Genomic DNA, 25,820 nt, shown 5'->3' on the forward strand with positions numbered 1-25,820 from the left:
CATAAGAACGATCAAGAGGCGGAACAGCCGCCATGATCATTCTTATGGTGTAGAGAATCGCCGTCTGAAAAAGGCGATTCCTGAATGATGCCTGTAGCTGCAGGCATCATTCAGATATCCCTGCACAAAGTCAAGGATGTCATATGACGGGTGGGAAGTGGTTAAAACGCATTTTTTTCCAGAGTATTGGCTGGGGGTATTGCAGAGTCCAGGGGTATTGCAGAGTATTGGCCGGGGGTATTGCAGAGTATTGGCCGGGATGGCTGGATCTGTGACTGCAATTGTCACAGATCCAGCCCACAGCTGCCATCCGCTCTCTCCTCTCATACTGTATCGATCGGTACAGAGAGGGGAGGGAGTAACCGGCGTCATCAAATGACGCCGGTTTGTTTACAAGTGATCGCTCTGTCATTGGACGGAGCGATCACGTGGTAAATGGCCGCTATCAGTGGCAATTTACCGCGATCCGTGATGCGCCGGGTCCTCGGGACCCGGCGGTCATGGACTCTCCCGTGTGCACGCCCCATGGGGCGCGCGGGAGTACGATTCTGGGAGAACATCAATAGACGTCGTCCCAAAGTTAACGAACCACCCTGTAGATGTATTTTATCTATGGGCGAGTCGTTAAGTGGTTAAGGTATTCTGGTAGAAGTGGCTCTGCAGCCATGCAGTGGATTCGGTGGGAGTTTGCCAAGCCCTTGTATGTGTCCCCTTTCAGAGAATGATCCAGAAGATACTGCCATTTGGTAGCTCCTGGAGAAGACTTTGAAAGCATTGCAACTATGCTGTGTGTTTTTCTATGATTAAAGTTCATTGTACCATCCACAGTGGTCTGTTTTGGTCTGCTTTGAGAGAACTTTATTCTCTCACGTTTTTGCCACTGGTCTTGGGCCATCAGAACTGCATTGACATAGTTTTCTATGTGAATGATATTGGGATAAATGCACTGAACTATATGTAGATTTATTTGTACTACCTCTTTGTAAGGTATTTAAAATCGGTTGATCCAGGCATCGGATCAATTTTTTGCTTTTAATAAACATATCCCATGATCCAGTGATGCCTCCATGATCCAGTGATGCCTCGGTTCTCTCCCCATCGCTGGCATCACTAGTGTGAGTACCTGGCTGTGACAGCTTTCGGCTTCACAGCCAACTGCGCATTGTGCATGCACGTCCTGATTGGCCGGGCAATGTTCTGGGACCTGTGAAGTGTCCCAGAAGATTGTAGGGAGAGAGAGGGGAGAACTTGTCAAAACTAGGTACCCGCTCCCCCCCCCCCCCCCCCACACAAAAAAAAATAACATGCCAAATGTGGCATATCGGGGGTCAGTAGTCCTTAAAGCGGTAGTTCCACTTTTGGGAGAAACTCTGCTTTAAGGAGAGGGTGGATGCAACAGGTCAGAAACCATTGTCACCTTTTGGAATCCAAGAAACCTTGCATTCGGAAGCAGCAAGCTTTGGGCTTTTATCAAAAGCCCACAACCCAGTTCCACAAGACCTAAACCCCCAACTCCTCTGATACTGGTGGCAAATCCTCCTCACAGTGAAGGTTGTCCCCACGCACACAGCTGTGGTTATGTCTGTTTTCAGCCGGAGTTCTGTACCACCTTGATATGATCTTGAATTTGCTTTCCTGAATCGTGACATTTAAGGATCCTTTATGCACATAGGTCTTTATGACCTAAATCCTTCCCCCAAGCTGAGCATGTGGATTTTGCTTTGAAGGGGAAATCTATATAAACAAATACGAGTAGAGTATGGACATCAGATGTCTTTGAGTGAAACTGTTAGTGCACAGAGACTTTAAATGGGGTAGGGGATCTAGAAATGTCTAAGTTGCATATCCAAAAAGGAAAGGTATGCAACTGCGATATTGGAACCAGTGTCTCCTAGCATGGAAACTTGCCCAGCTGAAAAAGTTAAGATGTCCTTGTGTGGCCAAATGTTCTCCAGGAAGCTGACATGCCTGGAACAAAGTCGGGATTCATGTGAACTGTTAGAGGACTCAGAGAAGACGATTGGGAAGTGGAATTTAAATGATGAAGAAAAGGGTGGCGGCACTTCCAGCAAAAAACAATTGTTTTATTAAAATTCCAATAAAAACGATGACAGCTGCATGTCATGTCCTTGTTTTTAATGGAATTTCAATTAAACAATAATTTTATGCTGAAAGTGCCGCCACCTATTTCCTCATCATTCTGCATCTTTTGGCTCTGTACCAAGGCTGGCACCTGGCTTGCTTTTATAGCAGTGGAGACCTGTTGATTTGCCTGGAGCTATACAATCTTTGTTTCACTACGAAGTGGAACTGTTAGTTCATCTTGGGTTATTTAATATTAACATTTGTAAGTCTGCTACCTGGTCTTTTGTTCACTAGAGTACTAAGATTTATCAGGTAGATGTTCACGCCATGCCTGATGCCAGTTTTTGGCTACAGCTCTGTTGGGTTCTCCCTGATTCTATTTTTGAGCCTTGGGTATGTTGGCCTTGTTTCTGTTTTCCCCTCCCCTCATGTTCTTTTGATATCTGAAGTAAAGAAGAATGTAAATTCATCTTGTGTCTTAAACTGATGCCTAGCAGAGGGGTCATGCCTGGGTTGGGATTCCTGCCGTTTTTTTTTTTTTTTTTTTCTTGCCAGTGACCATTCACCTGAAGGTGGCAGTATAACCTAAGTAGGTCATCAGCATGCACTCCTCTGTGTTCTGTGATGTATTCTAAAAAAGTGTTATAGAAAGAAACTCAAATGTCTAAAGAATCCTTGTTTGCTTGTATTTGTAATGTGTGTATTTTATTTTTGTTATTATAATATAGGATTTATATAGCGCAAACCGTTCTCATAGCTTACAATGTAAAACAAATAAATAAAATCAAGTAGACCTTAGCACGGGATCAACAAACTAAAGTAAGAACTCTACTAGCAGGTTGATTCAACTTCTTAAATCTTATATAACGGACTTTCTGAAAGTCAATAATTACTTAGGGTTAGAGCCCACCTACATGCCCCATCCCGTCCTGTAACCACCCCCTGAGCGCTTCTGACCCTGGCAACTGGCTAATCAGGCTCTGGACACTGCAATGCATTGATGTAGGCAAGGTGAATTGTGTAATACATGTACCTTTCCAAATAACCTGGAAGTACCCCACAGGCAGTACTGAGGTAGGAGCTGTGTATATCTGAAAGTTGTCTTACTAGCAGCTATCTTTTTGTTGGACAGTTTAGTTGGTACCTGCAAAGATAATGGGTATAGAATAGGCAAGAGAGCATATATACCAATTTTAGTGAAAACCTGTGGACAGAGCATCGTTCTTTAGACCTGCACTAATTTGACAGTTTCACTTCATTCTCTTAGTGATTCGTCTACATTAGCATTTCCTTTCACTTCATACTAGTACTTTTTTTTTTCAGGCACAGTTTGGTACACTGTCCGATTATTTCGAAGCTCTCCGGAAGGTCACCAGCATTGATGAATCCAAAGGCCCCTCATTTTTTCCAGTATTAAGTGGGGATTTCTTCACTTATGCAGATAGAGATGATCACTACTGGAGTGGATACTTTACCTCCCGGCCTTTCTACAAACGTCTCCAAAGAGTCATGGAATCTCAACTAAGGCAAGTTGCTAGAGCTTTTTTATATATATATATATATATATATATATATATATATATATATATATATATATATATATATATATATATATATATATATATATATATATATATATATATATATATATATATATGGTATATATATTTTTTTATATTTTTTTTCATTTAGAGTTCAACGAATTAAGAAAAATGCATAACTATTTTATCAATTACAGGAGGTCAAAGACCTTCAGTGGCAGATGGAGAGGCCAGACCTGGGATCTTGGGTGCAAAACTAAAAAAAAAAAAAAAAAAAACTGATCTCCGCAGTCATATTTCAGAATGGCGCCAAAAGATCCCCCCTCCTCCCCCCAGCTCTCTGGCTGTTCGCCCGTCACTGTTCATAGTATTCTATGAAGTTCTTCTCTTCAAACCTATGGGTCAGTGTGCCTAGTCAGGGCTGGTGTGGACTGGATTTTGTCTCCATCAGATCTCATTCTTCCCTCTCACCAATGGGATTTCAAAAGCAGTGTAAGGTAAGAAGAGGTAAACTGTAGGTTAAATGCACCTGCCAGTGAACTCTAATGACGCTAAAAGCATCTCAAACTGATGAGTGCTCATAAAATCAAGCTGTATTTGCACATTGGCTAAGACCAAAACCTGTGGGCAGATTTCTTATTCTGTTTTGGATGCACAGCAGTTGATATGTCCACCTTTCCAGTTATTGCAACACTCTTGGTTCCCAGTGGAAATCCTCCTTGGAAAGCTTGGAAATCCTTTATTCAAGCTCTATCACAGCTTTGCACCTGGGAGTGGAATGACGGGACCTCCATGGCTCTACTATGACTATGTGGAGAGTTTCATCAGCAAGATTACATTAAAGTCTTGTGGTGTTTATTTTCATAGAAAAATAAATAAAAAAATGTTGCCTCCTATGTGCAGTGGATTTGCACAGAGCAGCCCACATCCTCCTCTTCTCGGGTCTCTCTTCTGTGCATCCTGGCCCTTCCCTCCTGTCTAGTGCCCCCACAGCAAGCAGCATGCTATGGAGGCACCCAAGCCGAGTCATAGCTCCCTGTGTCCATCCGCCCCCCTCTTTCTCCTGATTGGCGCCAATGGCACCGCTGCTGTGTCTCAGCCAATCAGGAGGGGAGTCTCGGATGGCTGAGACACTCGTGGGCATCGCTGGACAGAGATGGGGCTCAGATAAGTATTGAGGGGGGTCTGCTGCACACATAGCTTTTTATATTATTGCATAGAAAAAAAGTCTGACTTTACAACCCCTTTAATTTGCATATCAATTTGCAGTTATTGAAGTTTGAGTTATCAGATTTGGAGGTTAATGTTACTAACTTCTCTACCTTAAGGCTTCATTTCCACTGACGTTTTTACAGCCACTTTTCTGAGCGTTTTTTACAGCTTAAAAACGCCTGTCCATGTCATTCTATGGCATCATGCCCACATTGGCGTTTTTGAGCTGCAAATGGCATAGGCGTTTTTGAGCTGTAAAAAAAACGCAGGACCAGGGCGTTCTGAAGCTCCAGAGTAGAGCTGTAAAAACGCCAGATGTTAAACGCTCAAAAACGCTATTACAAAATAAACATGGACAGGCGTTTTTAAGCTGTAAAAAAGGCTAACAACAGTGGCTGTAAAAACGCCAGTGGAAATGAAGCCTAAATGTTTTCTTTAGCGGTCTTTCTGGTTCTATTAATCACTTAACTGAAATAAGTAGAACTTCTGCTTTACTCTGACTTGCCTGCTCTACATACTGTACTTGTGGGTAGCTGACTTTTAGTACTTAATGGCTGCCTTCCTTGAGGTAATGCTAGAATCGGGAGTCTCAAACTGGCAGTCTTCCAGCTGTTGCAAAACTACAAGACTTATTTATTACGGTTACAAGCATGACTCCCACAGCCAAAGGCATGATGGGACTTGTAGATTCACAACTGGAGTGCCGCCAGTTTGAGACCTCTGTGCTAGATGCTTGTCTGTGTCTTTGTTCAAAATTAAATTTTAGGCACATCCTCAAAACAAGCATGCTGTAAATCAGTGTCGGAAAAGAGCCCAAACTACTTATCTCTGTCTTGGGTCAGCGACTCTGCATTAAAGTCGAAGAATAGCATTCTCAAATGAGAATGCATTATTGGCAGGCTCCATTAATCTCTCATGACCCCTTTAATCCACAGGGTCAGCATAAAAACCAGATAACTAAAATGTAGTAGAAAGTCAGCCATAGCACCCCCTGCACTTCTGTCATGACAGGTTTACTTTCAACTTTGCACCAATTGCAACCATTTTTTTGTAAGTGGCAAAGGTAACTGGAAGCAGAAATATTCTCTTTACTTGATTTTCTAATGCTTTGCTGCATCCTAAATCGATTCCAAATTTGTAACTCGTGGCAGTAGCCCCTGCCCTTTGTTTAATACATTAAAATACAGGAACATTTTTAATGCTAAGTTTTATAAAGGCAAATTTGAGAGGATTGAAATATAAAAACTGCCATTGCTGAACAGAATGTAAGGCTATTTGATGCCATCTTCCCACTTCCACGCTGATCTTGAAAATGCCTATAAGATGAGAGTTCATACTTTTCAGACATCCAGGGCTGCATTCTTCCAGGTCAAGGGATTATATATGGGTAATGAAGTAAAGATCAGGATAATGGTGTATGTACCTATTGTATGTAGATGTTAAATGCATGCATGCATACACTGAATTGATCGCTGTAAATCACTAGGTATCAAGGAACGTGAAAACTTTGAAATAAACAGTGGGTGTGAAGCAGTGCATTCGCCATGGGTAAATCCATAATGGAGTGAACCTTGCATAAAGCTCTAAATTAGTTGAAAGGTATATTGATTAGTACAACTTTCAAAGATGGATTCTGTTCCATCTGTTAATGCTACTGTGCAGATCTGTAACCTGTAATTATGGAATCTAGGCACTTTAACAGGAAAGAAAAAATTGAACTGAGTTTTATGGATGCATACATCATCTTTAATATAAATATTTGGGGCTTTTATAATTGCCTCCAGTTTTTCCAGCCGCTCAGAATTTTCTATAATTGATGATACAATAAACTTGCTACACTAAAATGTACTTATTGCTTGCTTGTTTTTAATGTTGCATTCAATTAGGGAATCGTATAAATGCAATTAAACAGGCATGGTTATGTTTTTACATTCTTTGTATTTTGATTGAAATAATTCCTTCCTGCAAATAAGGCAATATTATATTCCCCATTTGCCTTTATGAATAATGTGCTGCAAGAACAAAGCTCATAAATGGCTTCTTAGGCTGCCTAATATGTCTTGTCACAATTGTCACAGCCTTGGATAATTCTCAAGGACATTAGATTAGTATTCCAAAAGGCATAACTCTATGGTGAGGCTCTTCTAAAGAATGTTACCTTCAGTTGTTCTTTGTGTAACTTAACTGTTTATGCACATGCATGAAGTATATTGCTAGATATTTTCCCTTTTACAGGTAATACATTGACATGATTATACACTGTAAATTTGACTTTAAAGTGTCACTAAACCCACATCATAAAAATTATCAAATGGTGTATTTTACATGCTATTTATACTCACTCGGTCACTATAGGATCTGTTTCTGTATTCTGAAAATAACCTGGTTGATCCTGCTGCTCTCTACCTTCTGTCCATGTCCCAAATTTAGCTAGGAATTTTGCAGAGCAGTGTCTGCAACTCTGCACATGCTCAGTTTTCTGTGCTGAGCATTTCCTCCCTATCGCATCTGAGCAGCCCATGCAACTATAGAGTCATACATGGAGTATACACATTGGTAAATGACAGCCCACTCCCTCCTGCCTCCTCCATGCCCACTAACCAGCTAAACACTATGGGGGCCGGGATATTACATGTAGGTTAGTGGAGCCTTGACCTCCCTCTTATTCTAAGACGCAGGCTAAAGGGACATGACACAGCCTGTGACTCGCAGAAATCCACCCACACCATGTTATTTCCACAAAATAATAAAGATTTTATATTTTTTAAAATGCCAATATAAAACGGTTTATTGATATTTATTTTTACTTGGTATTCCAAAGGCAGTCTTTTGGGGATTTTAAACACGTGACCAGCAGCAGAGGACTAGAAGCTCCTCTGCTTATGTTTCCCTGCAGACAGGCAGCTCATGTGACAGCTTAAAGTGGTAGTAAACTCTCACAATGTTATAACATTTCGGCAATGTATCAATTAATCTAGTTATTTTCACTCAAAACACTGCAAATGTTGTGCTCCAAAAACGTTCTTACTTGCAGTAATAAAGGATTTGTGAATGCTCCAGCTTGTTCATCGGCGTCGCCATTACAACTCCTGCCTTCTGCGTCTGTACAGTACTTTATTTCCGCCCTCAGTATGTATCCCTGGCAATAATCCCAAGAATGCGCATTGTTCAAAGAAGCCAAGCCTCGTTTTTGTTTTTGGATACTACAAAAATCTTGTCCAGTGAATAGGAGCCAATCCCGTTGTCAATGGGCAGAGAGTGTCATGGAATCTCAGGGCCGACTTAGACTGTGGGAAATGACACAGCATTTTTCCGGCAGCAGAAGCTTGCCAGAAAAATAGGGCGAATGGCGCATGCGACGGTGAAGCAATTAAAAAAATGGCAAACAATACTATGATCTGCACTGATTAATTTCAATGAAACTACTCAGAATGGGTATACAACTGATTTTAAGATAGATTAGAAAAAACGGTACTTGAATGTTTTTTTTTTTTTTTTTAGAATAGCGTTATCCTCATACGAATAGAAGAGACAATGTAAATGGTATGTGTGTTTAGTATCACTTTAATTATTAAAATGGAGGTCCACACCCCCCCCCCCTCCCAAAAAAAAAAAAAAAAATAGCAGCTACACATACTGCAGTTGCTGGCTTTTCATAATGGGACACTTACCTGTCCTGGAGTCCAGCGATGTCGTCACTGCACCTGATGTTTCCATCAGCTGTCGGGTGCTGCCGCCACCATTGTGGGTAAGGGTACCCGGCAATGTAGCCTTACGGCTTCACGGTGGGAACCCTACTGCACATGCGCAAGGCCCACTCCTCTCTCCTACTGGCCCGGCGACAGGGGAAGGGAGCCCCAACCATGACGTCAATACCTGCGGCTGATGCTCTCGGAAGTGGGAAAGGATACCTGTCAAAGATGGGTATCCTGTTCCCCCTCCCCCCGAAAGGTGCCAATTGTGACACCGGAGAGGGGGAAAATCAGATGAGCAGAAGTTCCACTTTTGGGTGGACATTGACAAACAAAATTTCTTGCTTCCTGCCAATAGTATTGGAACTCAAATACAAATCTTTGTGTTTTGTAGTAAGTACAAAAAAAGCTGCGAGCCAATCACATGAACAAGATATGCATTTCTAGGGGAGTGGAAGGGTTATTAACTAAATTACAATAAGGCTTGTAGCAGTTATTTATGAAAAGTTGACTCGTCCCTTTTAGCGTTTTGAAGGTTCGCGTTTTTTGTTTAATAAGCTATATAGCACATTTATCAATATTTTGGGTAGTACTACTTGTATATTGCAAGAACAGCGCAAGAAGAAAAGCCCACTTTAATAAAGCAGATAGCCTTTAGCAGGAGGGAAAGAAATGGCCTGGGAAATTCAGCCTCCTTGAACTGGAGTTATGTAATGTATACCACACCCCAGTAGACCACAAATTGGTTCCAATATATGTTGATGAATTTATTTTGTGGTCCCATGATAACAGCTAGGATAATTTTGTGCCTACCTATTTACCCCAATGTGGTTGTAAGCCTTTATATACCCACTAAATTGACTAGCCTCCAGTGATAGAGGTGAAACAAATCCTCCTACATAGTTGTACCTGTTATATTTGCAGCCATTTCTTCTCTACAGCTGTTCAAAGCACAGAATTAGGAAAGTATGTCTGAGCTGGGGCAGGGATTCTGATGTCACACACTGCATAGCAGAAAGCTGAATGTAGTCCTAAGGAAACATGCACAGCTGAGGCTTCCAGTCACATGCTGTGTGCAGGGGGTTTCCCAGGATTGTCTGGTGTTGAAAGACTGTTAAAAGTGATTCATGCAGAGAAATGAGAGAGGAGACAAATTACACTTGGTGATTTTGGATCAAGGCAAGTACACACTAAAAGGATATGTCTTGGTTATTTTTTATTATTATTATTAGTTCAGAGTTTTTAAACCACTGCCCATGCTGTTTTCAGACAGGTAGTCCTGGTTGCCCAAATGGTGGGAACAGCGACAATATTTTTTTTTCTACTTCTCAAAAATAATTCTGCTTTGCAATTGATTTCTGTCTGAACGTTTCCCACAGCAAAAATCATGTCCAAGGACAAAAGTGCTACAAATGAGACCAGCGGACAACAGCAAGAATCTAAATGCTTTGACAATTGGACTTTTGGGTTTTTCTGCAAATTGCAGCGGTCATTCATGAATTATAGTTATCGTAGTCCCACCCCCTTTATCTCCCAACCTCTTGAAAATAGCAGGGTGTGAGTTTGTAAGTCTCTTGTTATGACTAAGCACACGTAAAATGATGGCATCTGCAAGTGTGATGTGTTGCCCGACTAATAATCACCTATGAAAGAGAAAATCCCCTTTGTTTATAATAAATCCCTCATAACAATCAAATTTCATTTTGGGGTGGTTATTCTGAATTTGTCATCCTTTATGGATATGGTGTAGCAGCCCTCTGCCCCTTCTCTGGCATGTACATTAGCACCTTAGGCAGATTTATATTAGTTCTCCTGATTAATCTGAATAAAAAAATGTAAACTTTGTAAAATAATTGTCATTAACCAAGCAACACATTTTATCCAGCAGATTATAAGGTTAGCTTACATTGTTTTAATAAAACTTCCTGTTTTTACTTTGTAAGAAATGTGACTATTGTCTGCTAATGGATAATGTGTTTGTTAAATGTTGCCATAATTAAAATTTGAAAATGTATTTCTGTATCCTTAATGTTTGAAAGCATGTGTGACCTGTAGTATTTACCTCCAATATCTGCTGAAACTGACCCTAGTGCCAGTCCTTGGTGTGCAATTTGAATACAGGGAGGAGGCTGTGTTTTGGGCTTGATGGCCTTCAATAATAGGAAACCTGACACTGAACCTGTGTCTCAATTTATTCTAGAGGTAACTTCAGAAGCTTTAGAATGGTAACGGGCATCTTGAAACCACACACTAAGCCAGGGGTAGGCAACCTGGGGCCCTCCAGCTGTTGCAAAACTACAAGTCCCCATCATGCCTCTACAACAGCTAGAGGTCCCCAGGTTGCCTACCCTTGCACTAGGTTGTTGCAAAGAGGGGAATCCAGCATTCTTGAAGTGAAGCATGTGTGCTTTTACTTTGCCACCTCTGTGGCCGTGCTTAAAGGCGAACTCCACTTACATGGGGGAAAAAAGTGTTTTATAATTAAATGTTAAAAATGCCTTTTCTTCTCAATCTACATCTGCTGGAATTTTCTATAAAATGGAATGCAATATGGAAACCCGGAGGCATTTTGTACACAGTTGTTGTACAGAATGTCATTTTTGGTGAGATACCCCTAAAGGGTTAATCACTTCTAAATGAATGAAGACACTGCCAATTTTATCATTAGAGCATTGCAAGTGCATCAACTGATCAAAAATGAAAAAGGCATTCTTATTCAGAAATCAGTCCTGCACAAGACATGATCTATCAAAGAGCTATTCCCTGAGAGCCGAAGCAGGTAGTTTGTGCAACAAAGTTTGGTAAAATCCTTGCAATGTACATTTGTCACCCAGAGGGGATTGTGATTTTCTCAAAGTCGAGTTACTCTTAAAGGAACACTAAAGGTTTGTTTTTTTATTAGATCAATTGATTGCTGTAAGCTAGAGAATTTAAATATCACTTACCTCGTTTTTCCTTTTGACCTCCAAAATACAGTAATCCAGGTTTGAAAATGCCATTTCCTGTCTCTCCTCTTCTTGCTTTCCACCAGCATCTGAGCTGTTTTGCATGGTGGAAAGCAGAATGTTCTCACCCCCTCCCTATGACTACAGCCCTGCGTGAAGATGCTCTCTTATCCCTCACAGGCATGGAGGCTAAGCCTAATGGGAACTGTAGTTCCCATTAGGCTGTGATGTAGCAAGAATGAATGCGCACCGCAAACCAGGAAGTCAGTGAGAATAATGATTCAGGAGTGCTGGAGGTAAATAAAACAGCTCGATTTCAACAGGTATCAAACTAGTTATAATGCAAAACATTACTTTTTACTTTATCAGCTACTGTCAGACTTTAATTTAAGAGGAAAATATTTTTGTCTTTACAACCCCTTTAAGGCATACTGAGAGAGGGCTCTGGCACCTTGCATTGCATTATTGGGTATATGCCAGGGTAGGGCTCATCATTTTATTTTTTTTTGTGATGAAAAGGAGTTAGTAGTGGGTCCCACTGGAGAGATGTAGGATAAAATGAAAATTCCATCTTCATACTTATTGCTGCTTGGTAAACAGTTTAGTGTTATGGCTCAGTGTTCATACAGGTTCATGTAAAAGATCCACATTATTCTAAAGTATTTAGCTATAAAGGTAACTGCATTCATTAATAAGGCAATGCAATACATGTGTAAAAAGCTCAATAAACAACAGCAACCACACTTCAGTTACCTATAGTCAGATGAGATACGTTTTAAATGTGCTCATGATTGGTTTCTGCACTTTTCACAGTCATTGTAGTTGTGTGTGTGTGTTTGTTTTTTTTTCTAACCCTTGTCTTTTTTCTGCAACCTCAAATATGCATACTTTTTGAGCATCTTGCCCTGTGTTGTACTGGTAACAAAGATGATCTTGCAGTTCAGCTCATAGGTTTTGGTGGTCCTGTGCCTTCAATTTTAAAATTACAGGTACCGTATATACTTGCGTATAAGCCCGGGGCACCTAATTTTACCTCACAAATCTGGGAAAACGTATTGACTCGAGTATAAGGTGGGAAATGCAGCAGCTACTGTAAGTCTCACTGTGCCCTCACTCATTTACCTTTTGATTACCTGTGATAGACGGAACACTGATCCCAGCATGTATCGGTGTTCAGTCTATCACGGACGAGGAGGTGGTGAGGCTTTGTTACAATGGACGGCCGCCGACTGCATCATGACACAGTGGCATACTCAAGTAAAAGCCGAGGGGGGTGGGCTTTTTCAGCACAAAAAAATGTGCTGAAAAAGTCGGCTTGTACTAGAGTATAGACTGTAATTCATACATTTTTGATTGCGTACAGTAGATGTGTAAAAGTTATACATACTTTTCATCAGGTTCACTTTGTAATTATAAAACTTAAGGGAAAAAAATCAGTTTTCAGCATTACTCATTCTTTCACCCTGCCAAATTCAGCATTGTGCACCACAGGAAAGAGAAGCTGAGCTGAGGCCTTACCACTGAGATGTGTGACAATAGACACATTTTTACTTGTATTATACTTTCACTTTCAGGTCTGCAGAAATACTATATTCTCTAGCTATTGTGCAAGCTCAGAGAAATCACAAACTGTCAGCTTTTCCATCAACGGAACATTATAAATTACTAACAGAAGCCAGGAGAAATTTGGGACTTTTTCAGCACCATGATGCCATTACTGGAACAGCAAAAGACTGGGTGGTGGTGGATTATGGAACAAGGTAAATACAACTAGTACACTTACAAATACAATTTTATATTTTACAAGAAGGTTGGCAGCATCTTCTTGCAGCACTTTTTTGTGTTTAATAAATATTGAAGATATTCTGGAAGATCATGCTTTGTGATTTAAGAATAGTATATCCTAGAACTAAAATAGTTTACAGAAATGTTTTCCCTCTTTGATACATGTGAATAAATACTATTTTCACAAATTGCATCTAACTTGTCACTCTGAGCTGCCTAAAAACCCCACCGGGGAAACCTTCTCTGTCATATATACCGGGGTGAGCAGTACATTTTCTCTACTGTGTTTTGTCCCTTCTACAGAAATGTTTGCCTACCCAGTTAGAAAAATATGTAGTAGGTGGCTGTGTTTTGTTTTTCCTGCCAATAATTTACTTCCTGTCCTTGGATGACAATACTTACTGACCAAACTATCTGTGGAGAAGCAGGATTGTCACCCTAGGACAGGACTACATTACCCTCTTTCTGTCCCCTTCATGCGTTTTGTAGTCCAAGAGATCTGGGAACAATGTAACTGGTAGAAGTGCAGAACAGGCAGGGAGAGCATATAATAAAGTTAACTCACAAATGTTCTGGCTGGATCAACAAATATGTTTTGGATTTTGTGAGCACACATAACAAAACTCTTGCAGTAGTATGATTACCAGACAAGAGACCACATAAGAAAAGTTCATTATTGAAGTTTAGCTTCTTTTTATAGTAAAATTTTCTAATCTGACTAAATTATATAACTCCCTATCTATGGATTATCTTTTCTCAGTGTCCCTGACTACACTACTGGGGTCCTTTACAAATGAGGCAAACCACACTCCATGATATACAACCAAAAGGGAGAAATGCTAAATATTTAAACTCATTTTGTTTCGTTCACCCGGCAGCATAAATGAATAAAAATTAGCTGATGCCTTTATCCCACTCATTCAAGAGAATGGCTATGGATGGATCGAAATTTGTCCAGTCCATACTAAGCCAGACAAATTTCGATCCATCTATAGCCAGATTATGTCGAACTGGTAAAATCCACAATGGGTGGGGCCAAGGTGTTGGACAAAAAAAATGTGAAAGCACAATCTCATCCTTTATTTTGCAAATTTATGGAAAATCTCCATGTCCTTTTTCATGGTATCTCCCATTCAGTGTATCAATACTCTAACCTATAGCAGCTGATATACATGATATGTATATGAATTGCAGTAATTAAAATATGGAACAGCAAGAATGCAAGTGTATTGCCAAAAAATTATTTTCAGGTGAATATTTCAATAAAACACACTGGGGTTGGTCTACTAAAACGGGAGAGTGCAAAATTTGGTGCGGCTCTGCATTGAAACCAATTTGCTTCCAGCTTGTCCATTTTATTTATTTTTTGTCAAAGTTTAAGGCTCTGTTCACACTGGGTGCTGATGGCGCTCCCAGCAGGGGTCCTGTGCGTTTTGGTTCACTGTTTCAGGTCTGATTTCAGCCCGAACTTTGGGCTGAATTCGGACCTGAAACGGACCAAAAGAGACACACAGGGCTCCAATGCAAATTTGCACTGGAGCTGCAATTGAGATGTGTGAACCGGCTCCATAGAGAGCTGGTCACATTCTCCTGCTATTGCAAATTGGATGCGGGACAATTCGTAATAGTGTGAATCCGGCCTCATTGAAGAAGCTGAAGTTAGAAGCTGATTGGCTACCATGCACAGCTGCAACCGATTTTTTGCACACTTCAGTTTTAAATCAACCCCAATGTGTAGTCACTTAAGATACTGTGTGGTTTTCTTTTAAGGCTGGGTTTACACTATACTACACGACTTTCATTCTACTTTGCTCTGCGACATTGTTCCTACACTGGTCCTACATTGGTCCTACATCCATCCGACTTTAATAAACAGGATACTACTTTCATCCGACTTTGCCCTGGACTTGAAGTCCGACTTTTAATGAGTGGGGATCCAACTTGGATTCCTGCCAATATCAGTCACTGTTTGATATGAATCTTGAGGGTGAACTCCACGCCAAATTTTAAGCAAAAAAAACAGCATGGGTTCCCCTCCAAGAGCATACCAGGCCCATGGATCTGGTGCGGATTTAAAGGGGAACCCCCTACGCTGAAAAAATGGCGTGGGGGTCCCCCCAAAATCCATACCATACCCGTATCCGTGCAGCAGTCCGGCCGGTCAGGAAAGGTGGTGGGGACGAGCGAGCGCCCCCCCCTCCTTAACCGTGCCAGGCCGCATGCCCTCAACATGGGGAGGTAGGTGCAATGGGGCAGGGGGGGCACACTGCGGCCCCCCCACCCCACAGCACCCTGCCCCCATGTTGATGAGGACAGGGCCTCTTCCCGACCACCCTGGCCGTTGGTTGTCGGGGGGGTGCCCTAGCTTCTGTCGCCTTCTGCCACCTTCTGCCTTCTTCGCTGTTGACACGCCGCTTCCTCCCGCTGTAATGCCGTGTGCGTGGCTCGCACCGACTTATATAGGTCTCTTATGACGTCACAGTCCCATCATGCTCCGTGCACCCGGAGCATGATGGGACTGTGACGTCATAAGAGACCTATATAAGTCGGTGTGAGCCGCGCACACTGCATTACAGAGGGAGGAAGCGACGTGTCAACAGCGAAGAAGGCAACAGAAGCCTGGGCAACCCCCCCCCCCCCCGCCGAAGACGTCAGAGGAAGCCCGGGAGGGGGCCGCTGTAAAAGAGCTAAAGAAGAAAGTGGCCCCCACCCGGCGGAAGAGAACCAGACGGCGGTGAAGACTGGGACCCCCCCAGAAGACGTCGGAAGAAGCAAGCCCCCCCTTTGTAAAAGAGCTAAAGAAGAGAGGGGGCCCCCCGGAGCTGACTAATAAAATATTTTAAAAACCTGTGTAGCGTGTTTATTATTTTTTTAACACTTTACGTCCAGGTGAATGGGTAGGGGTGCGATGTACCCCATATTCATTCACCTAGGGAGGGGGGCTGGTATCTGGGGGCCCCCTTGTTAAAGGGGGCTCCCAGATTCCGACAAGCCCCCCGACAACCAACGGCCAGGTTTGTCAGGAAGAGGTCCTGTCCTCATCAACATGGGGGCAGGGTGGGGTGGGGGGGGCCGCAGTGCGCCCCCCTGCCCCATAGCACCTACCTCCCCATATTGAGGGCATGCAGCCTGGCACGGTTAAGGAGGGGGGGGGGGCGCTCGCTCGTCCCCAACCCCTTTCCTGACCGGCCGGGCTGCTGCTCGGATACGGGTCTGGTATGGATTTTGGGGGGACCCCCACGCCGTTTTTTTGGGCGTAAGGGGTTCTCATTTAAATCTGCACCAGACCCATGGGCCTGGTATGCTCTTGGAGAGGAACCCATGCCCTTTTTTAGCTTAAAATTTGGCATGGAGCGTGCAAGACTGCGTTCCGGCTTTGATCCTACTTCAATGATGTTCAATGGAGTAAAGTAGGATCAAAGTCGGACCAAAGTAGTACAGGGAGCCTTTGCAAAGTCGGGCCGACATGTGTCGGACCAGTTAAGACAGCTCCCATAGGGAAACATTGCTTTTCACACGTCATGCGACATGAGCTCCCAATGTCGGAGCGTATGTCAGACTAGTGTGAACCCGACCTAAAGGGTATGTTTGTTTTTTTGAGGGCAAAATGGGTTAAGTAATTGAGAATACTAGCTTACCAATATTGGATATTATGGCAAGCTCCCAATGCAAACGTTCCTTTATCTGGTATACTCTATAAAACTTGCTATGGTTTTGGTTGCAATTAACTATTAAAGAATGAATGATATTGTATTTACATAGAATAAAAGCCATCATTCACCTCAAGGTATAAGCAGTGTGGAGAAATTCACAGCAAAGGCACCGAACCAACAAATCCTGTCACTTTTTCTAAATGTCGGGTGCTTCTAACTTAAAAGAAATCTACTGAAACCAGAGCTCTTTAGAGTCTTAGTTGTAAACTGTAATGAACTCTGAGATGTAATTACATCGTAGTACATGTTTTTTTAGAGGTCAGCGTAAGACCCCTTTCACACGAAAGCCGCGATTTAACCACAATTTCAGGGAATGCCTGTGTAACTCGCATCAAAGTCAGACCAAAGTAGTACAGGGACTACTTTGAAGTCAGTGTGACTTAGTCGCACAGATATGAATCATACTCGTTGGAAATCATGGCATACGACTTGTCATGCGACTTTGCAGTCCCAAGTCACAGGACAAATCACACAAGTGTAAAAGGGTCCTTAGATTGTTTTAATACTATTAAACTGATTTTTAAGAATATGTATGTGCTTGTTCACCTTGGCACAGGTACATTTATAAGACAAATGCTACTTTTCCTACTACATGCCACCTCTCCATGCTGCTCCCATAAGACTTTTTGTTGTTGCTGCTACACAATGCTGGGGTTGAGCTATAAGTCTAAAATATGAGTAAGCCCCTTATCCTTGTTTGTTAAAAAACATAGCTTTTGGTTGGCGGAGATATCGGTCACCACTATACAGGGGCTGAGCAGTGTTTAATTTATGTTCATTTACAGTTAAGCATTTACTTATGTAATGTTAGGGCTGAATTTGGTGGCTGCTAAAGTATAGCGGGGGAGTTGGCCATTCTATACAACCAGATCCCCTTCCTCAGTTCTGTACATGAGACTTGTATTTAAAGGAGGAAAATAGCACCAAGCAAATAAGGTTGCTTTAGAGAGACAAGACAATGATAACTAATATTTTTAAATGGTAACTTTACTATAATATTACTGTGTAATGGTGGGACATTGGGTATACTGGTGACACCATTTAGCCCAATTTATTGTTTGTGTGTCATTGTGTTGCTTGATAATTTATTGCCTATATTTTTTGTTGTTTAAATGCACAGGCTGTACCACTCGCTGCTCAACCTGAAGAGAGTGATAGTAGATTCAACACATCTTCTTATTCTAAAGAATAAAGACATGTACAGCTACAACCCCTCTACTCCATTCTTCAGTATGGTGGGTTAGTTGTTACAGATGAAAGTATTAACCCTTCAGATATATCTGTAGTTTTTAATTTTGAAATGGTAATTTTTTTACAGCTGATGATAGGATATGGGGGTTAAAACTTTTGTCAAGCTGTTTTTGCTGTCTATGTTCACGTTTTGAATACTGTACTTTTCTCTAATTTCCTGGACATAAATTTCTCCGAGTGACACAGGCCAATCTAAACCTATTTTTTTGTATGGATTGTAAGACTTGGGCCCCCTGTCAAGTATTTATTGTTGTCCCTGCTTCATTTGAAAGATTTTCCTCGCTTCTTGGGATAGTTGGAGCTACTAGGGCAGTAAGCAAGAGGACATCTTCCCAATGCAGGACACAGTAAGACTTAGGTTCTCTCACTATATCGGAAAATATGTTTTTGCAGAGTTCAGCAATGCTATTTAAAGCTCAAATCCAACTTTTTTTTTTATAATTTTATTTTTATTAAACATATTTTTCAAAAAACACAAACATCATTTAGATGTTCCAACGGGGCATTCACCCACATTTTGTGGCCACGCAGGGCCAAACATTCCTATCCTGACTAACAGAGTCATCTATCCTAACATAACCCCCCCATCCTCACGCCCCCCCCCCCCCCTGTCACAGCTCAGCAGTATGGGCAGGTGATCATTCTACCTCGCAATTGCCATAGAGTGTGTTATCTACTTACTAGAGGGCTCGACAATATCCGGCGCCCGGTCACTATTGCGACAAATTATGACCTGGCGCCTGCCGGTAATTGAGGCCGCAAAGCCGCGGACTCAATTAACGGCCGTCGCGAGTCCGCCGCGATCGCACGGCGGGGGAGGTGGGGGCGCACGTAGGCACAGGATCGTGCGGCGGGCCCATGACGGCCGGTAATTGAGGTGACCTCGCGCCATCTGGTGGTAAGTAAAACCGCAGTTCTAATGTGTTTTCTTCACTGTTTTCACTGCCATCTCCTTCCCTCTAATTAGAACCCCCAAACATTATATATATATTTTTTTATTCTAACACCCTAGAGAATAAAATGGCAGTCTGTCACACCGTATTTGCGCAGCGGTCTTACAAGCGCACTTTTTTTGGGAAAAAATGCACTTTTTTTTAATTAAAAAATAAGACAACAGTAAAGTTATCCCAATTTTTTTTATATTGTAAAAGATAATGTTACGCCGAGTAAATTGATACCCAACATGGACGTGCTTCAAAATTGCGTCTGCTCGTGGAATAGGCGACGTTTAAAAAACTCTACAGGTTGCATGTTTTGCGTTACAGAGGAGGTCTAGGGCTAGAATTATTGCTCTCGCTCTAACGATCGCGGCGATACCTCACATGTGTGGTTTGAATACCGTTTACATATGCGGGCGCTACTCAGGTATGTATGTGTTCGCTTCTGCGCGCGAGCTTGGCAGGACGGGGAGCGTTTTCTGGCTCCTAAATTTTTTAGCTGGCTCCTAGATTCCAAGCAAATTTGTCAAACCCTGACTTACTAGATATCAAGTACCCTGTTGTTATCTGTACATTATAATCTATACCATATCGCCCCTATTCGTTACCTGCATTTAGGAACCCCCCCCCCCCCTGCACCTTCTTGATCAGACGTGATATCCCAGGACGTACACTCCCAACCAACCGTGCTCTTGGATTCATACCATGCCTTCCACACTTTATCAAATTGTTTTCCACAACCCCTGGCCTATAAGTGGTTTTATAATAAGGCAACATGGAGTTCACCAGCCCTTTCCAAAATGTTATATCAGGGATATTCCTATTCTTCCGTTTTAATATTATGGCTTTCTAGCCGTAGAACAAAAGAATAGTTAGTAGCGTTTTCTAAACCCTTGTGGGAATCGCCTCCTCTTCCTGTCCCAGCAAACGTACCCTCACTATCAAAGGAATCGGCACTGCCAGGAAATCTGAGATGCGCAATGTGATCTCCTTCCAGAAACTCTGAATGTGCAGACATTGCCAGAATAAACGGTCAGCATTACCTGGAGAGACTGAGCATTCTGCCAAGTCCTTACCATATGTTTTAGAGAGCCTAGCCAGAGTGTAACAGCACCTGTGCAGAAATTTTAATTGGATTAGTCTGTCCCTAGCTGAGACTAAAAGTTTGAAAGGTTGAGTCCATAAGTCATCCCAATCCTCCACTTGGATGTCGGAAACTTCGGTCTCCCATACTGCCTTTGGGGTATTTTTAAAGAATTCTATGCAAGTTATTGAGAGGGGTTTGACCAAGTCTTCCGCTGTCGATAGGGATTCAAGGGCCAAGGGGAGAGATTCCACCCTCAGCTCTCTAAATTGTGAATGGTAGGCATGCCGGAGTTGAAAATGGCAGAAAAGGTAGAAGTTCGCAAGGTCATGTCTGGTCTTTAGTTGGGAGAAAGTCAGAAGGTCCCCAAAGGATGTGATATCGTTGAGCGTTTCAATACCCTTGACCGCTCAGATCACCGTGTCCGGCATGGTGTAAAAATTGGACAACGTGTGATTCATCCATAATGGGGTAGATGGAGAAAACCCCTGATAGCTGGGGCATGACAATTTCACTGCCACTCCCCAGGCTCTGACAGTGGCCCTCATTGTCAATGTCACAGGTAGGTCAGATTTGGGACCCCTAAACAGGGCCAGGCGCAAAGTCCAACTTTATTTTTAAAGCGGGGCTGCAGGTTACAACCTCTTTCAGGTGTCCCTGTTAGAGAATTTCCCTCACTTCATGTTAGGACAGGATACAATTGGGAATGTATCCAATGGTGACACAGGGAAAATAAGAAAAAAATACTGAAAAGAGTGATTTTTTTTTTTTAGAATATTTGACCATTTTAATGTAGCTGCCTATGCCTCTTCAACTGGCAACCGACACCCACGCCCTCCTTCCATAATTGTTTTGTATTGATGTCACAGGGACAGATCTCCCCAATGAATGTAGACATTTTAACTCTTCCCAAAAAAAGGAGTTGGTGTAAAATGTGTACAAGTAGTATTTCTTTCATCTTGCTTGGGTGATTTAGGGCTAAACTGTAAGATCTGTTAGGTGGTACCATAGGGAATACTGACATACAGTATAGGTGAAATATATTGCTCATTTGTTACCTAATGAGCCACGGGGGCACATTTTAAAACTAAATTGTGCGTTGTACTTTTCTGTTATTGCTAGACCTGTTTATGACCGTTAATTTTTTTTTTCTGCAATATGAAACACCTGCTTTCTAGATAACTATCTTTTTTTCAGTATAAACAAGTGTTATGCAATATAACTAGAGACTACACATAATCATTAATAAACAGGCTCTCAGCGTTGCATTTAGCATTCATCCTGTTTTTCATATTATAGGATGAAGTACAGAAAGCTCAGGATGCATTACCACAAAAGACCGTTATTAAAGTCACAGGCCATCCAAGGTGAGTGTAAGCTATTAATTGGGCTGAAAAAAAAGTTTTATCCTAATTCTCAATAATTAAAAAAAAATGTATTCTGTTATTGGCATACATTCAAAAATAAGGAATCTCAATTCATTACAGAATTATGATTCTAGTCAAATTTTTGTAGTCCTTCTCCGCTACAAGCCTAATTTGTTTTGATCTGATTTAATGTATTGTGGATTAAAAATTTTGTTTATACGTATGCCTAAATTGTGAGTTTTAAAGCAAACTTTAGTGAAATATTTGGCTTTTCCAAATTGCTTTTCTTTATAAAAAAAAACTCTGGTTTCCATCCCGGTTTCATCAGTCATTGCCCCCCACTGCCACTTTTTTGCTTAGGCTTTGTGTGAGGGAGAAGCTCTGATTTGTTGCCCATCAAAGCTAGCCAGTGAGTGTATCAGTCTCGTATAGATCTGTTGTGTCAGCTGACGATAAGTATTTCAGTGCTCAAACTCCAGCAGTGGCGCTTTGGAGAAGATCGTACAGTTGCACTTTTTACTAGCACTGGAAATTCCTTTTTAACCACTTACCCCCCGGACCATATTGCTGCCCAAAGACCAGAGTACTTTTTGCGATTCGGGACTGCGTCGCTTTAACAGACAATTGCGCGGTCATGCGACGTGGCTCCCAAACAAAATTGGCGTCCTTTTTTTCCCACAAATAGAGCTTTCTTTTGGTGGTATTTGATCACCTCTGCGTTTTTTATTTTTTGCGCTATAAACAAAAATAGAACGACAATTTTGAAAAAAATGAATATTTTTTACTTTTTGCTGTAATAAATATCCCCCAAAAATATATAAAAAAACAAAAAAAATCGCAATAAGCGTTTATTGATTGGTTTGCGCAAAAAGTTATAGCGTTTACAAAATAGGGGGTATTTTTATGGCATTTTTATTAATATTTTTTTTTACTAGTAATGGCGGCGATCAGCGATTTTTTTTTCGGTATTGCGACATTATGGCGGACACTTCGGACATTTTTGACACATTTTTGGGACCATTGGCATTTTTATAGCGATCAGTGCTATAAAAATGCATTGGATCACTATAAAAATGCCACTGGCAGTGAAGGGGTTAACACTAGGGGGCGGGGAAGGGGTTAAGTATGCCTGGGTGTGTTCTTACTGTGGGGGGGGGGGGGGTGGCCTCACTAGGGGAAACACTGATCTTCTGTTCATACAGTGTATGAACAGAAAATCAGCATTTCCCCTGCTGACAGGAACGAGAGCTGTGTGTTTACACACACAGCTCCCGTTCCCCGCTCTGTACCGAGCGATCGCGTGTGCCCGGCGGCGATCGCGCCCGCCGGGCACACGCACGGGAGTCGGGGGCGAGCGGGGGGCGCGCGCCTCCGGCGGCGCGCGTGCGCCCCTAGTGGCGGCTTTTAGGCAGGACGTCATATTACGTGCTCTCGCCTAGGAGAGCCACCTTGTGGATGTATTTTGACGGTGCGGCGACGGCAAGTGGTTAAGGTGCTTTCATTTTATTGTCCCCACCTATTACCTTCAAAATACTTCACGTAGGTTCAACTTCATGTTGATTTCCGCATTTGCTGATTTGATTGGTATTTGATGAAACAGGCCAGTACTCCAAGCTCAGTTCATGTTTTATGGAACTATTCCTGTAAATCGTAGTTCTGGAATAAATACAACATTTACCAAAATACAATTTTCAGTTAATAATGCCAGTAATTGCAAAATTGCTGACATGATTTGCCATTGAGGTGTCAGTTCACCATGTATTGTACCCCAAACCATCAGAATCAATAGTTTGTTCCATTTTCTTTAGTCTTTAATATTCAACTAAATTGAGTATCCTGAATATATCTGGACTATGGATTGTGTACACTAGGAAAAAAGTTGGATTACTAAACCTCTCTGAAGACAATATGAACCTGATTAAACATTTTTGAAAGATGTTGGTCTATCTTGCAAGGAATGAACCTTAATTCCGCGTACACACGAATGGAATTTCCATCAAGAAAAGTTTGATGTGAGCTTTTGGTCAGAAATTCCGACCGTGTAGGCCCTATTGGACTTTTTCTGTCGGAATTTCTGACAGCAAAAATTTGAGAGCTGGTTCTCAAATTTTTCGACGGGAAAAGTTCTTGATGTAAATTCCAATCGTCAGTATGCAATTGCGACATGCAAAAAATATGCATGCTCGGAATCAATTCGACACATGCTCGGAATCATTGAACTTCTTTTTTTTATCTCTGCTAGTTGTAGTGTTGTACGTCACCACGTTCTTGAGGGTCGGAATTTTGTGTGACCGTGTGTATGCAACACAAGTTTGAGCCCAAATTCGGTTGGAAAAAAATCCACGGTTATCTTGTCGGATCTTCCGATCGTGTGTACGCGGCATTGGGATTCATCTTGAGTTTGCACACAAGACCCATCCTACCTGCATTACCTGTTACAGCTTTGTACTGTCCGTTTGTTCCAAATAGATTTTCCCAGTATAGCTGCCTCTCCCCTGCCATTGGCTATATCTGGTAATGGGATGCATCCATAGCATTAAAAAAGCTCATCTCATGGTTTTGAAGGGTTTTTTTTTTGGGCAGGAAAATAACAAATGGAACAGGTGAATAAACTGTCACCAGGACTGATCTACTGTTGTTGCAAATAATTTGAAGGATATTGTAAAATTAATTTGATGCATCAGTGTCAGAACCCCCCTAATCAGCTGCCTGTCAGTAAGATTTTAAAGACTGACCTGTAATAGAATGACCTATTATCCCATTCCTCCCATCTTGAAGAAGAGAATATTCAATTCCTCAGGGAGCCCTCAGACTAATTTTTCATTCTTTTATAGGTCCAGTGTTTTCACACTTTAGCCAATCAAATGTTTTATTTTTTTTTTTTTTCTTACATTAAACACACTGGATCTCTATAAAGTCATCTGCTGTCATACTTGTGTCAAGATGCCCAGCATATCATACATTTTTTGGAATAGCAATCAAGTGTACACAATTCGTTTTTTTACCTGAGTGGTGTTATGCTTTGATGTTCTTTTGACTGAACATCCTTTGGGAAAAAGGACCAACACCTCTAAATGCTAGACTGAGCTGGCTAATGCTATATGCCTAATGTTAGTAGTGTTAACGATCATTTCTTAAATGTCTTTAAAATTTCCTTGGTTCTGAAGATTTCAAAATTGCTTACAATCAGTTTTGTTTACTTCATCTAATACAAAACATCCATTTGGCATCAGATTGGAATTTTAGCCGTTGCATAGTAGGTGAGGTTGAAAAAAGACACAAGACCATCAAGTTCAACCTATTTATGTCAGTATTACATTGTAAGTTGCGGTTGTTCAGGTGCTTATTTAATCGTGTGGGTTTTTTTTTTTATTAAACTATCGATGCCCCCCACTGAAACCAATGCCTGTGGAAGGGAATTCCACATCCTTGCCGCTCTTACAGTAAAGAACCCTCTACGAAGTTTAAGGTTAAATCTCTTCTCTTCCAATATTAGTGAGTGGCCACGTGTTTTGTTAAAGTCCCTTCCGCAAAAAAAGTTTTAGCCCTTTTGTGTGGTCACCAGTATGGTATTTGTAAATTGAAATCATATTCCCTCTCAAGCGCCTCTTCTCCAGAGAGAATACATTTAGTGCTCGCAACCTTTCTTCATAACCAATATCCTCCAGACCAATTATTAGCGTTGTTGCCCTTCTTTGTACGCGCTCTATTTCCAGTACATCCTTCCTAGGTGAGGCCGGACCAGAGTCTTGTAGAGCGGGAGAATTATCGCTTTATCTCTGGAGTTGATCCCCTTTTTAATGCATGCCAATATTCAGTTTGCTTTGTTCGCCTGATTTAACAAAACACATTCATCCTTGTGGATTTGTGCACTCCGTGTACATAGTATCCCATAATACATTTTCAGTATTGGTCCATGTATGGTATGTTTATAACTTGACTGCATTGTTAGAGATCCTGTTTTTCTAATGGTGACAATCTGTACAATCGCCTTTAGGTTTACCAAAACTATATGTTTGATGGGTGGGATTGGGTGTGCCCTCCTATCTATAGTCACTCAGACAGGCCCTTGTGCTACATAGTTGATGGTAGATCTAAATAAGATTGCACAGTCAGGTGTTGATAATAACTTAATACAGTGTACACTGTATATCTACTGTACACTGATACTACTAACCCGTTCTGGTTGGTGCTTCCGCTTTTATGG

At 41.6% G+C, this 25,820-nt stretch overlaps 1 protein-coding gene across 1 annotated transcript in view; it reads left to right on the forward strand.

Annotated features, from left to right (window-relative positions):
- The window catches only part of MAN2A1 (mannosidase alpha class 2A member 1), a 206,212-nt gene that overhangs the window by 126,584 nt on the left and 53,808 nt on the right, over window positions 1-25,820 (forward strand). The window contains exons 9-12 of the mRNA XM_040343232.1: window positions 3,409-3,611; window positions 13,050-13,235; window positions 18,094-18,208; window positions 21,546-21,613. Of these exons, the coding sequence (XP_040199166.1) occupies window positions 3,409-3,611; window positions 13,050-13,235; window positions 18,094-18,208; window positions 21,546-21,613 (572 nt within the window). The remainder of the gene's footprint in view (window positions 1-3,408; window positions 3,612-13,049; window positions 13,236-18,093; window positions 18,209-21,545; window positions 21,614-25,820) is intronic.

Source organism: Rana temporaria, chromosome 1, assembly GCF_905171775.1.
Source record: "Rana temporaria chromosome 1, aRanTem1.1, whole genome shotgun sequence".
In the NCBI taxonomy this organism is placed as follows: domain Eukaryota; kingdom Metazoa; phylum Chordata; class Amphibia; order Anura; family Ranidae; genus Rana; species Rana temporaria.